General features: G+C 37.2%; 1 protein-coding gene across 2 annotated transcripts in view; it reads right to left on the minus strand.

Moving 5' to 3' along the window:
- Positions 1 to 1,540: 1,540 nt before the first annotated feature.
- The window catches only part of lrrn1 (leucine rich repeat neuronal 1), a 55,216-nt gene continuing 42,629 nt past the window's right edge, over positions 1,541 to 14,127 (minus strand). Inside the window, exons 3-4 of one of the 2 annotated variants that reach the window (XM_051112894.1) lie at positions 12,154 to 12,899; positions 1,541 to 4,719 (exon numbers count right to left, since the gene is read on the minus strand). In XM_051112894.1, the coding sequence (XP_050968851.1) occupies positions 2,331 to 4,484 (2,154 nt within the window). In that variant the 5' untranslated portion in view covers positions 4,485 to 4,719; positions 12,154 to 12,899 and the 3' untranslated portion in view covers positions 1,541 to 2,330. Of the gene's footprint in view, positions 4,720 to 10,529; positions 10,951 to 12,153; positions 12,900 to 14,127 lie in introns of those variants that run through there. The other variant, XM_051112895.1, reaches the window with a different exon arrangement.

The following is a 14,127-nucleotide window of genomic DNA, read 5'->3' on the forward strand; positions in this document are numbered from 1 at the left end:
GAGAGTCTTATTTCACGGACTTAAGATATTTCCAGAAAATGCCTTCTCAGTCAGGGAATACAGATAAAAGATGGTATTTCCCATCCACATAATTATATTCATTAGTACATAAAACTGATTGCATCAGTTTCTAGTCTCTAGGCCAGATTTGTAATTTTTTGCCCTTTCAAAGACATATTTTTCTTTTTAATTCCAGTCATTTTCACATTTTTTAGATCAAAGATGTCGATAGTATCATGTCTTCTTAAATTTCTCTTTATGAAACAAAGACGTTAGCTATGAGCTGATCTGAACAAATATGATGCAAACATACCACAACATTTTATTAGCAATCTTGACATTAGATGCAAGTATAAGACAAACCAATAGGAGGATTCTCTCAGACAAAGACAGATATTAAAATTAATGGGTGCAGTCATAATTTCCCATTGGAAGGCTACTGAATGGCAAAGAGGCAATCAAGCGGCAGACATGAGCGATGGTTCAGAGGCTCAACATACCCCTTTAATATTGTTTTGGGGAATTCTTTGGATTTATGACCCTCCTTAGGTAATTCAGATAGTGATGCCTGTGAATGTTTGATATTAGCAAGAGACTTAGCATTTGGCTGATTAAAACCAAGCTGAACACTCTGGGCTGCATGTGCCAGTGGAGGCTGGTTAATTATCCACATTACACCTAATCACAACCTTCTTTGGTTTTGGTTCATTTACTCTTTTTTTTTTCTATGATTTTCTGGCTCTACACTGCAACATGTGGCCAGAAACTTTGCACATAAAATACCAATAAAGTAAAACATATTTATTAACATAAATGATCACTCTCTCTCTCACACACACACACTGTGTTTTCCATGTTTACCCAACCCAACATGGTTTAACGGAAACCCTAATGGTTTCGATGTTTAGTCATTTAATTAGTCGTAGCCTAATGGTTAGAGAGTTGGACTTGTAACCCAAAGGTCGCAGGTTTTAGTCTCAGGGATTGTAGGTGGGGGGAGTGAATGTACTGCACTCTTCCACCCTCAATATCACAACCAAAGTGAGACCCCTGAGCAAGGCACTAAACCCCTAACTGCTCCTCGAGTGCCACATCTTGTTTCCTTATGGGGGCCAAAAATGTCCCCACGAGGATTTTGTATATTGCCATCTTTGTGGGGACATTTTGTCCTAATAACATGGGGTATACCTGAAACACCTGAACCACACACAGACAAAAAACCTGTGATAAAATAATGAAATCAAATTTTGGATAATTTAATCTGTGCTTTGATGGATAATTTGCCCTTGAGGGTTTGGTGGCAATAACTGAAGGAAGAAAGAAGACAGACTTTAATCATATTTTTTTGTAATTGCATTCCTTGACCCAATCGCAATTGAGGATTTTTAATGGAGATCCTTTGTATTATGCTGTGTTTTACTTCACTAAAACTATCACATCAAGACCAAAGTCGCTCATTTTTTAACAAAAAAAAGAATGGGGACAAAATAGGAACAAAAGATAGAATAGGAAATTAGAATAATGACACTCGACTTGAAAATCATTGTATAAAAAATATCTGAACAAAACTGTATTTTATTTTTGTTTGCGCTGTGATATGCAACATATTTTGCATGTGTAAATTACAACAAAATTCAGTGATTAACAGATTCTACCCAATTAAAAAAGAAGAATCTGAGTAATTAAAAAAAGCATTTTCTACTAACTAATTATGTAACATTCACGTTTCTATTGCTGGTTTACAATTCTTTAATCTGCAAAGTTAACTTCTAAATCAAAAAGTACTTTTGAGGAAATCCAAAATGTTCAAATTATAGTTGATACAACATTACAGAACAATTGCTAACGTTTTTCAATAGACAGTGTATCAAGTCTAAACTCACCTTGTCAGCTTACACTGGAGTCCAAAGACAAATTTGTTAATATATTTCAGTGCACAACAGTTAAACTGTCTTACGAAAGAGAGAAAGAAACAATGCATTCTCTATGAATACTGCCAAAGACATATCAATATCGGATCAGATATAGTGCTACAGCATCAATCGACCCAAAATCAGTCCTTGACATTATCTATGCTGTGCTATCAAAATATAATGAACGAAAAGAAAAAGCACAGCTACTAACATGTCTCGGAAGCTAAACAAAGCTGCCATATTGAAAGTCAAAGAAGAGGAAAAGGCAATACACTCTACGAAAAAGTCAGAGATATCAGTCCGAATAGTCGCTTGCAGTAAAGCAAAGCAGGAAAAAAGGAAATCCAAGTCTTTTTACGCACAAATAAGCAAAGATGTGTCTTTGTGCTCTAAAGAAGAAAAAACGTCTGGTAAGGTTCACCACATGTAATAACTTCTTGTTGTGTCCACTTGCGTCGGCTTAGTGTCTGAAGAACCGTCCTTGTCCTTTTCACTGTCCGCCTCCCACAAGTTAATAAGAGGAGGATACAGTTCATTTAGGGGGATGGAGGAGGTTTTCTGCATGTACTTCTTTAAGGAGTGATGGTAGTTCTTCCTCTTCCATCTCTTTGCAATGTACACCGTGATTGAGCCCAGGCTGATGATGGCCAGTATTGTGCCCATGACTGCCGCCAGAGCCGTATTGGTGCCTTGCTCAGAGATCTCCACCGCAAACGTAGCGTGCTTGGTCGTGACATTGACGCATGACTTCTGGGTCTGCTGGTGGATATTGGAGACTGAGAGACAAACCTCATACTCAGTGCCTGGCTGAAGGTGTGTGAGGTTGTACTCATGAACATCTACAGGAACCTTAGCCGTATAGGTGATGTGAGGGTTGTCGATTTTCATAGTGGCGGACGACCACTTCAGATTGGACGTCATGACGTTGGAGTTCACTTTCCAGGATACTAAAATTGAGTGGGACTCTGTGTGTTTCACGTAGATCTTCATAAGCTGGGTGCTATCCAGAAGCGTCCCGTTGACTCGGATGGCGGTCACCCGAGTGTCCGCGCCTTCTGTATTCTGAGCCACACAGGTGTAGTGGCCAGAGTCGTCCACTTGAATGTGGGAAATGCGTAGAGTTCCTGCACTGTTGAGTTGGTATTTCTCGGATATGGTATCCATCATGACTTTGTTACCAGATGGGGTCACCCAGTATATTTCCGGTTCAGGTTCAGCCATAGCACGACAGTCAAGGTCCACCGTCATTCCGATGTCTAGGTTGAGGTGATTGGGGAACGTGTCGTGAGAGATCATCGGCAGACACTGGCCTGAAGATTCGTGAGAAAGTACGTCTCTCAGACGCTGACCTCTAACCTCGAGTGGCATCGCGCAGAACATGGAAAGAGGCTCCATAAATCGAATGGTTGTCTTGTTTGAGCTCATCCATTGAATTACACAGTCGCAGCGCAGCGGGTTGCTATGGATACTGATCTCCCTCAGGTTGGGCAGGGACTCCGCCGTTGCCTGGTAGAGGGAGTTTAGAGCGTTGTTATTGAGCATTAGACTCTCTAGTGACGGCAAGTCACGGAATGCTAAACGGCTCACGTAGGAAAACTTGGGGTTGTTGGTGGCTTCGAGTTTGGTCAGCTCTGGAAGGTTGTCCAGGGCAAAGCGATCAATGGACACGAGTTCTCCCATGTTGTTAATGCCAAGTTCTTTCAGCCTTAGCATGTTCTTAAAGTCACCTTCTTGTATTTTATGTATTGGATTCTTGTTCAAATCCAGGAATTTCAGGTTTGGAAGCTTCTGCAGAGCAGTCTGTGGCACCCGGACTAGTTTATTATCATAGAAGGAGAGACTCTCCAGGTTGTCCAGTCCAACAAATGCATTGCCTGGGATATCAGTGAGCTCCATTCCTGCCAGGACTAGGCTTCTCAAGTTGGTAAGAGGTTTGAAGTTCAAATCAAGGATGCCGACCACAGGATTTTCCCCAATCATCAGGATCTCCAGGTTGGGGGTTGATTCAAACCAGCGACTGTCGATGGCCTTGAGTCTGTTGGAGTTCAGATGGAGTCTCAGAAGGTTACGCAATCCGGTGAAGGCATTGGGTGCAATAGAGCTGATCTGATTGTGATTAATGTACAGCTCCTGTAGATTGGTAAGGTCCTGCAAGCTGAAGTCAGGCATCTCGACTATTTGGTTTTCCTCCAAGTGAAGCGTTGTGAGTTGCGACATGTTGGTCAGGCCGATATCCCGAATGTTGCTGAAGTTGTTCTGGGACAGGTCGAGTTCTGTGAGATTCAGTAGCTGCTCCAGCTCCTCGCTAGTTCTGGCAATGTAGTTACTTTGCAGAAGCAGCACCTGCGTGTCAGCGGACAGGTTCCCGGGAATGCGAGTAAGGTGAAGGTCGTTGCAATCAACAGTAGTTGCTTCTCTGTAGGTGGATTGGGGTGTGAACCAAGGCCGGATCTCGCACACACAAAGCTGCGGACATTCTGTACTCTGAACTGAAGAGAGGCCAAGTAAAGCCAGAAGCAGGAAGAAACAAATCTGGCCTTGCACAACAAAAATGAAAGTCCCTCTTGCCATTCTGACTGTAAGTGTTTATCCTCTCAGATCTGAGCTGGAATTCCTATAGCACCAAAAAAATGGTGAGGTGAGATTCTCATTCAATTGAAGTGTTGCAGAATAGCCCTTTTATCCCTCTGAAAGCTTGAACAGCGGAATCAAAGAGCTTCCGAAAGATTTAAAAGGGTGTAGTTCCCGTGGGCTCATATAGGTTTGAAACTTCCTCACAGCATGAACCTTGGAATGGAGAGTTGGCCTAAGAAAAAAAACAAACAGAGAAAAGCTTGTTACAATAACCAATGGAAAAATGGTTATATAAGCATATTTTAATAAACACGTAAGAGATATGAGATGAAAGCAGAAACCATGGATTCAATTCTTGAAAAAATATTAATTTGCTTGCTCTGGATTTTTTTGCACTTTCACATTAAAGGGGCAGATATGTGACCCTGGACCACAAAACCAGTCTTAAGTAGCACGGGTACATTTATAGCAATAGCCAAAAATAAATTGTATGGGTCAAGATTATATTTTCATTATATTTTTTAATGCCAAAAATCATTAGGATATTAAGTAAAGATCATGTTCCATGAAGATACTTTGTAAATTTCCTACTGTAAATATAACAAAACTTACTTTTTGATTAGTAATACACAATGCTAAGAACTTCATTTAGATAACTTTAAAGGGGATTTTCTAAATATTTTGATTTTTTTGCACCTTCAGATTCCAGATTTTCAAATAGTTGTATCTCAGCCAAATATTGTCCTATCCTAACAAACCATACATCAATGGAAATCTTAATTAAAAAAATTGACCCTCATGAATGGTTTTGTGGTCCATGGTCACATATTGTTTAATTGTTAGATATTCTTGTTCCAAATACAAGTATATGAATATAAAGATAATGTGAAAACCAGAGGCACAGGCTTTTGTTTACTGCAAGCTAACATGCTTGAAAAGGTGGATCAAAGAGGAAAGAAATGGTGACCGAAAAGGAAGGAAATATTATTCCTCAGGTGATCAAACAATTGCTATTGTAAACTAAGACTGAACATTAGTGAGGTGTAAAAATGACTCTGTACATTTATTCATAGTCTTTCCTGTCAACATATTACCGTATCCTGATTCAAAATGATTTTCCACTTAGGTTAAATAAGTATAGTGTTACCTCTCTTTGAGGGAATCATATAAAATAAACTACACTAAAATAAGATATTGCGCAAATGTGAACCATATCAAATCAGGTAATACTCAGTAGGAAATATGTGTTGTCCCAGATTACAGAGGATAGTTTAACACTAGAAGGGGTTTTGAAGTTTGGAATGAAACAACCGAGCATATTAAGCATCCATCGCAAGCAAAAGGCACAAAAAGGTGGCATGTTATTGTGTCTTTGACAGAGCAGTGAACGGGGCATCTGCTATCCCATATGGTGCTAATGCTGACTCAATCACACAAACAGCAAGCCAGAGGGATTAAGTCCATGCCAAATACCACCTACATTAAGAACAGATACTCCTCCACAAAAGTTGCTCAGCCTTGTTAATGTTTCTTAACGGCAAGATTCAAAACAACTGAGCTGCGCTCATCCAGAAAACATAAGATTTAAAGACCCAAGATCTGAAAAATTCCACCCACATATGATATGTTGACTACATACGCCAGCAATATGTTCACTTCAGAGCTTTGGAGTCTCTTGCAAAGTTGAATCCACCAACAAATACAAGCTTGGACAGCTTGAACAATTTTATGTCTCATACTCCCTAGAAAATGAATGCAGGAAACATGGTACAGCTGGTGTAAATGAGTCCTTTAATGTGAGAGTGGAAATCAATAAGAGGCCTGATCTCCCCCCTGTGGCCAAAGGAGCATCAGGGCAATTTAGAATGAGAGCTGACTGTAACTGCCAGTATCAGCAATTCTCATAAAAGAGTGCAGTACACAGATGGGACCTGGCCTGTGTTATCAAAGTTATCAGCGCCATCCTTAAAATGGGTTTCGTAATGCAATACAGAATGACACCTCACACTGAAAATGGCACTAAACTACTAAGACGGGAGCCAAATCAACAAAGTCAACTATCGGTGGGAAATTTTCAGTCCATTTATCTCGCAAGTTTGAACAAGAAAAATGATACAGTGAAAATATATAATATCTAATTATCTCGGTTGTAATACAATATATCACACAATGACGTGTGAAATATCTTAATAAGGTAATTAAGATGAAAGATTAAACTTATCTGTAAAATTTTAAGAGGGGCAGATGAATGAAATGAAAGAAAAATAGAAGGACTAAAGCGTTCCATCATTTCCAGGAATAGCAACTAATTAACTAATTTTTACCAGAACATGATCCTTGCTTTCCATGACACTCAATTTTCTTTATGACTTAAAGGGACAGTTCACCTATAATAAAAATTCTGTCATCATTTTAACCCTACCAAACCTGCATGACTCAGTGGATCCCACTGATTTTCATTGCATTAGGGTTGATAAATATGACAGATTTTTTTTAATATATAAGGTGCTACTGTTACAGTATTTTCCATAGTTTAAAATCAGTAAACAATGGGTCAAATGCACCCCATATATTCTGCCATGAATTATGCTTCATTTTTACCAATATTGAGGTCAATCTCAGATTCAGCACTTAATAGCAGTATTTACCAAAGTGGAGGCCAAAACCTTTCCAGTAAGTAGGATAAAGTAATCCAGAGATCACAATTTCATTTAAGACTGTATACTGGGGCTTAAAATTAAGCCACAATTTCAGCTCTGTTTTAAGATTAAAGGGTTAGTTCACCCAAAAATGAAAATTCTGTCATTAATTACCCTCATGTTGTTCCGAACCCATAAGACCTACATTTGTTCATCCTTGGAACACAAATTAAGATATTTTTGATGAAATCCGAGAGCTTTCTGACCCTGCATAGACAGCAATGCAACTGACACGTTCAAGGCCCAGAAAGGTAGTAAGGACATTGTTAAAATAGCCCATGTGACAACAGTGGTTCAACCTTAATTTTACATGTTTTAAAGTTATGAGAATACTTTTTTGTGTGCAAAGAAAAAAATGAAACGACATGAGGGTGAGCAATTAATGATAATTTTTGGGTGAACTAACCCTTTAATATAAAAACAGAGCTGAAATGTTTCTTTTTTTTAACTAACCCTTTAAGGCCTAGTTGTTTTTCTGTGGTTCAGAGACATCAATTTTATTAAATCTTTTGTGTTCTATTGATCTTTTGGAAGCAAAGTTACTAAACTAAACAAAAAAATTGATGCAGAGTGCTTTGGGGTTCAAATAAGCCTAAGAATTAGTCTGAGGCTTAATAATTTTTCTTTAAAGTAATTAGAACATTGGTTATAACATGTTGGTTAAAAATTAAAACCTCATTAGAAGGTTAATACAGAGAATTACTCTTTTCACATTTCAATGGTGGGTATTGGGTAAAACTGTGCACAGGCTGCAATTATGAATGGAAGAAATATGATTTAACAAAACAAACATATTTCTCACAGTACCATTTGCCTAAGGAACACACAAATAGGACACCCTGATGATCCTCATAAATATTCCATCTTTCTAAGTAAACAGGATCTGAATCCAAATCTGCAGGCAAATTAATGGCTATTTATGCCATTCCAACCTCATTAGGTGAACTTCTGCAACCAGCTTGCTTCCTGTTGCCTGGCCCGTCATCATGAACTTCCCCTAGTCTTAGATAACAAATGACAACTGTGAAATTCAGTGGGAGCCTATTTGAAACACCTGCCATTTCAGATCACCGACAGATGCAGATCTGTTCTCTGGCAGAGAGTGATCTATGGGTCACAGTACTGCCAGTGTCTGACAGGGTATTATTTCAGGTTTGAGGAAAATGTGCACTTGAAGCCTGCAAGTTTATTTGAAGTGTACACTAAGAGCTAACCCGAGATTTGAGTATGATCCTGAGTAGCTCTTTGTTTAGATGCCCCCTAAATGATTACAAACATACAGATCTCTCAGTGAAACTTGGAAATGGCTGTAAAAACAAACCATAAAGTTATTTAGACAGTGTAGAAGCTTTAACTGTCTACTAAAATAAACAGCCTCACTTGAGCACAGTAGAGTGCAGTTTTTTAATCTCACAGAAAATCAATGTTTTAACTGCTACCAATAACGGTAATGGGTTTATGGACATATTAGAAACAAGGTTATTTAAATTGGTACGCAAGCCTGAGCTAATGGCAAGCATCCACACAAACATTAGAACACGTCATTTGTTGTTCGTGATTTGATTCAGTGATTCATCAAGCCACTTATGAATAGCAACAGAAAAAAAACTGTTGTTGCAACAGATATGAACAGGGCTGATTGTGTTGATCTGTTTCTCACAGCCTACAGGACTTTAAATATCCTGAAAATACATTTCCAGGAAACTGTATTTGCTTTTCTAACCCTCTATATGCACACAGCTTTCTGTGAAGGCGGAGGAAACACTGGAAATACATTCCAGCATACAATACGAAAGTCTAAATAAACAAGTGGAGAAACCCAAAAGGCCTGTTAAAATGGCTTACAACGTCATCTCCAAAAAAATGACCATCTTGTCTCTAACTGCAGCCTTTTCTCTGCTAATCTCCTTGAGGGGCTCACTTCCTAAAAACCTTCACAGAAAGTGAGTGAGAAATTAATGGTAATTAATTATATTTATGGATCAGAAAGGCTTTGCAAAGGGCCAAGAGAGCAGATCTTTTCACATCCAGCATTCAAGACCGTCTACGCTTGCCAACTCTTAATCTGAGGGGTATTATTAATTGCATGGTGAATCATAGCTTTGCCCAGGGTTGAACTGTGGGGTAATGGCATGGGCGGTAGAGTGCTGTAGAGATGGGGACTATTGCGAATGGCATAAAAACATTGATTGCCGATCAAATGGAGTCCTCTGTGTCACTGCACAAGGATGAGCGCTGAGAAGTAAATGCACGGGAAGCCCCAAAGGTCCCATTTTAATTCTTTTCAGCACATCACACACAGCAACATCACTGAATGGATTCCAGAATTTGTATTATCTAAAATGCTCAAAATGCCTATAGAGTCATAAGTTAAATCTTCCAGAAATTTTGCATGGTGTAAGATTTACCCTAATATATGGAAAAAGCTATTAATTTGGTTCAAAATGTTGCATCCTTGGAACTGAGAGTGGTTCTTATAGCTAATAAGCTTAAAATTCATATCTCTACATTACAAACGCTGTTTAAAATAAATGTCTAATTACAGAACTATTTTAAAATTGCATTATATTGAAATTAAATTAGGTGATTCATGAATTTACCAAACAGGACAATTAAAATTCATGCATTTGTAAGAACAGTAAGAAATGTCTTTTTTTGGCTTCCCCTGTCCAAACAGATCTTTTGCCACAGTGATTTCTTAACCAGATTATGGTTGCAGAATTAATCAAACTACTGCTTGGTTTATTCCACTCTTATCTCTGTCACCACAACAAAAGCCTGTATTTTTCTTTTCACCACTTCAACACTGACCACTGTTGCTTCCAATCCAAACAGACTAATAAATTCCAAATTACATGCACATTTATATGAAAAACATTTAACAGGCATCTTACAGCTCCAGACCACCTTTCATCTTTCTTTAATGTCTAATATCATGATAAACCACAGCAGGCAGACAACCAAAAGGGCCAAATTCCAAAAAGAAAAAAGAGTTGCTTCACAACAGATATTATAATATTTCAATAATTATATAAATTAAAACGAAAAGATATTTTATATATATATATATATATATATATATATATATATATATATATATATATATATTTGTATACATCAACTTGAAACAATAGTATTGTTTAAAAAGACTACAAGAGCTATATTATTGTTAAAAAAAAAAAAAAAGATAATGTTGATAGACGTTTTTATTAAACTGGCTGTCACCAATGTCATAATATGTTCTTATTTATTCTGCAAAGTGTTCTTCGTTATATATTATTAATGAACATTTATATTAAACAAATGAGGGTTTAAAAAAAGTGCTGTAAAATTTGTTTTTTACCTTTTTCCACGGACCTTTAAAAGATGTAACCACCTGCAGGCTACACTATTGTCTTCATCAACATATGCCCGACATTTTCTTTACGTTGTTGTTGCTCATGAGGACGCCTCTCTTCAAATGTCAGAAAACAACTTCTGCAACAGACGCAACAGCTGCAACAAGGGGTGGCGTCCCCGGGGACAATACAAGCCCCCCTCCTCAATCCTCATTATACATCCTTCCCTGACTAAAAGACGTCTTCCCGTGTTTATTGTCTTTCCTAGGGAAGTTGTGGCGTCTTATTTCGAATGAGTAAGCAACGAAACATCTGCTGGAGTGCCTGGACATTGAGATGCAAATCACATTTCTGCATCGCCAACCAGACCCCATACGCGCGCCTGCGGTAAGCCAGCAATAACGGGATCTGATCAAAGTTTAGGATCGATTTCCGCCACAATTACAGAGTGAAATCACTCTGCGGAGGCTAAATTTAACAAACGAGTGACTGTGAAGAATTTAATAAATGCTAACGGCACAATCAAGTAGAATTCGAAGTAAAACTGATAGGGCAAGCAAGACACAACCACGAATGTTGTTTTATCATTTCATACATTCATGTTTGATATAAAGCTTTAAAAAGTCGCCCGTTCACAATTCTCATCACATTTCGCTTATTCCGTATGCGTACACATATGCTGTAGCATTATCTTTTACCAGCCTATTGTTCTGAGAAATACAAAATAGATTGTGTGAACTCATAAACAAACCATAAATTATGAAAAATCACACGTTTTGCCCTTGAACATCTCAAGCGCAACAGCCGATGCGTCCTTGCTATTAAATGCAGTAAATCACGCTGTATGGCAGGCCATTTGAACATTATTCCTTAGAACTATCTATTATATTTAGTATTTATTTGTATAATTTACTACTATATATTTTTGTTCTAATTACTAGTAAGTTATCCAAAAAGTTGACTAGTAGCCTATAACATAATTTATTCTCTACATACCAGTACTTGTTCCTTTGCTACTAGTCAGCTATCCACATAGTAACAAGTAACTAATCCATTGTTGGTAGCAGTTTGCAAAACTTTTTAACGTAATTGTATATACAGACTATTTCCAATTAGAAAAAAAATAACTATTGGGAAACTTTCTAGTTTATAACAAATAAGTAGCTAATAGCTAGTATCTAATAGCTGCTAGTTAAACAAACAAAAAAAGATAAGGTCACTACTTGATACGAAAATACTATTTATTATAGTACTATTTATAAACATTATTTATAAATGAATATCAATATGAAAAGAGACAGTAGTTAAAGGAATAATGTTAAAGCGGCTTGCCATACACCTAATCCATAGAAGAGACCCTAAAAAGCAACATAGATACCATCTATTTTCAGTTCACATGAAGGAAACACATTTTTGGGTGATTTAGTTTAAAACCACACCTCAGTTTTACAGACAAAGGATTTGCAAGTAGCCGTGTTTTTTTTTTTTTTTTTTTATTAATTATTATTATTGCACTGCGCATGATGGAACCTGATTAGTTGCCTGTGGTTCTGGTTTAACATGCACAGATGCATGTGCGTTCATGAAGAGAATAGCTAGGTATATGGATGCTTCAAAATCTGAACATACCTCTTTGGTTTGCCAGCCTACACGTTCCGAATGGCATTGAAGTCCTCCCTCCGCGACGACTGCTTCATCCACTTACAGTATCTAGATACAGTAACTATGTCCTTGCGAATGTGCACTGAAAGAAAATCCATAGATAATATAAACCATCACGTCGCTCGTAAGTTCCGTGAGTGAACTGCTTTACAGCGGCACCGTTTCGTTACATCCACTCCGCAAAAATTCAGGTGCAATCTTCCCCAAGCGCATGGTCAGGTTTTGCATGGATCCTTGCAACGGGAATCCGCTGACTGGCTCCCATCCGCCGTGTCTCCGTGTTACTGTGGAGCCCGTGCTGCGTCGCCAAGCAAAATATGATGACAGCACCTGGCGCTGTCCAGGCGAGTCAGCTGATTCCCGAGCAGGCGATTGGTTGCTAGCCGGTGGCTGTCACTCGATTCCCAAGCAGAGCACCATCTGTTCAGGGATTGTTGTGATGCGAACAAAGGCGGGCGCTGGGGGAGCGCGGTGGGGATAACGCGGGGCGTGGAAGCTGAAATGCTAAGGAGGTGATATTCTCTTATGAGAACGTCTTCCACTGACTCCCTCCTTCTCTTTGACGTAGTGATGGAGCACTCTGCATGGTGTCCCACTCACCAAAGATTTACGAGACAATGTCCCTTTGTTCCATGCCTCACTTTGCGGAAAGTTTTTCCTAATCCATCCATCTTTGTGCATTGTCTGAGCTAGAGATTTTCAGACTAAATTTCCTGTTTTAAAACAAAGAATAGATTTGATAGCTTATAAACTGAAAACATTTTAAAATGACAATTAAATTCATTTGTGTGTGTGTGTGTGTGTTTATGGGTTATGAAACTTTTTGCTCTACATAATATGCCAAAAATACACAAATAAATAAATATTTTTTAAAAAACCTCAGGAGACATGTGGTGGATGAAAACATATTTCAGAGCTAATTTATTCGCCTGTTAATTAGTCTGCTCACATAAAGCACACTTGACAAGAGGAAAAAAATATCATAAAATATCATGCAGTAATGGTGATTCATTCCCCAATTCACTTTTGAAAGATTTAATTTTTTTGTAAACTAATCAGAAACATAATTGTTTTGGAAAATGGGTGATCTCTGGACTAACATGCAAAAGAAAAAAAAGGCAACAGTTTATAATAAGGTTTATTTTTTAACATGTATTTACAATGTAAAATACTTCTAAAACATATTATTTTAGTTCACTTACTAATACATTATTATACGACAGCGTTTAAGGATTACAAGAATAAAGTCAAAATGTTTCGAGAGTAAAGTTGGAATATTTAGACAATAAAGTCAAAATGTTTTGAGAATAAATTTGGAATACTACGATAATAAAGTCGAAATATTTTCAGAATAAAGTTGAAATATTTTGAGAATAAATTCTAAATGTTTCAAGAATAAAGTCGAAATACTACGATAATAAAGTCGAAATATTTTCAGAATAAATCGAAATATTTTCAGAATAAAGTCTAAATGTTTTGAGAATAAAGTCGATATACTACAAGAACAAAGTCGAAATGTTTCGAAAATAAAGTCGAAATATCTTAAGAATGAAATCGAAATATTTCGAGAATATAGTCAAAATGTTTTGAAAATAAAGTCGAAATATCTTAAGAATAAAGTCGAAACATTTCGAGAATAAAGTCAAAATGTTTAGAGAATAATTTTCGAAATATTACGAGAATAGTCCAAATACAAGAATAAAGTGTAAATATTTCAAGAATAAAGTCGAAATATTACGAGAATAAAGTCGAAATGTTTCGAAAATTTAAATTGTATAAAGTTATAATTAAAATTTCTATTAATATTATTGAATGGAACTAAGCTAACATTAATTAAATTATGTTTTTATTACCTAACATTAACAACAGTACTGTATTACTCATTGTTATTTAATGCATTAACTAATGTTAACTAATGGGACCTTATTGTAAAATGTCATC

The sequence above is a fragment of the Labeo rohita genome, chromosome 6 (genome assembly GCF_022985175.1).
Source record: "Labeo rohita strain BAU-BD-2019 chromosome 6, IGBB_LRoh.1.0, whole genome shotgun sequence".
NCBI classification, from domain to species: Eukaryota; Metazoa; Chordata; class Actinopteri; order Cypriniformes; family Cyprinidae; genus Labeo; species Labeo rohita.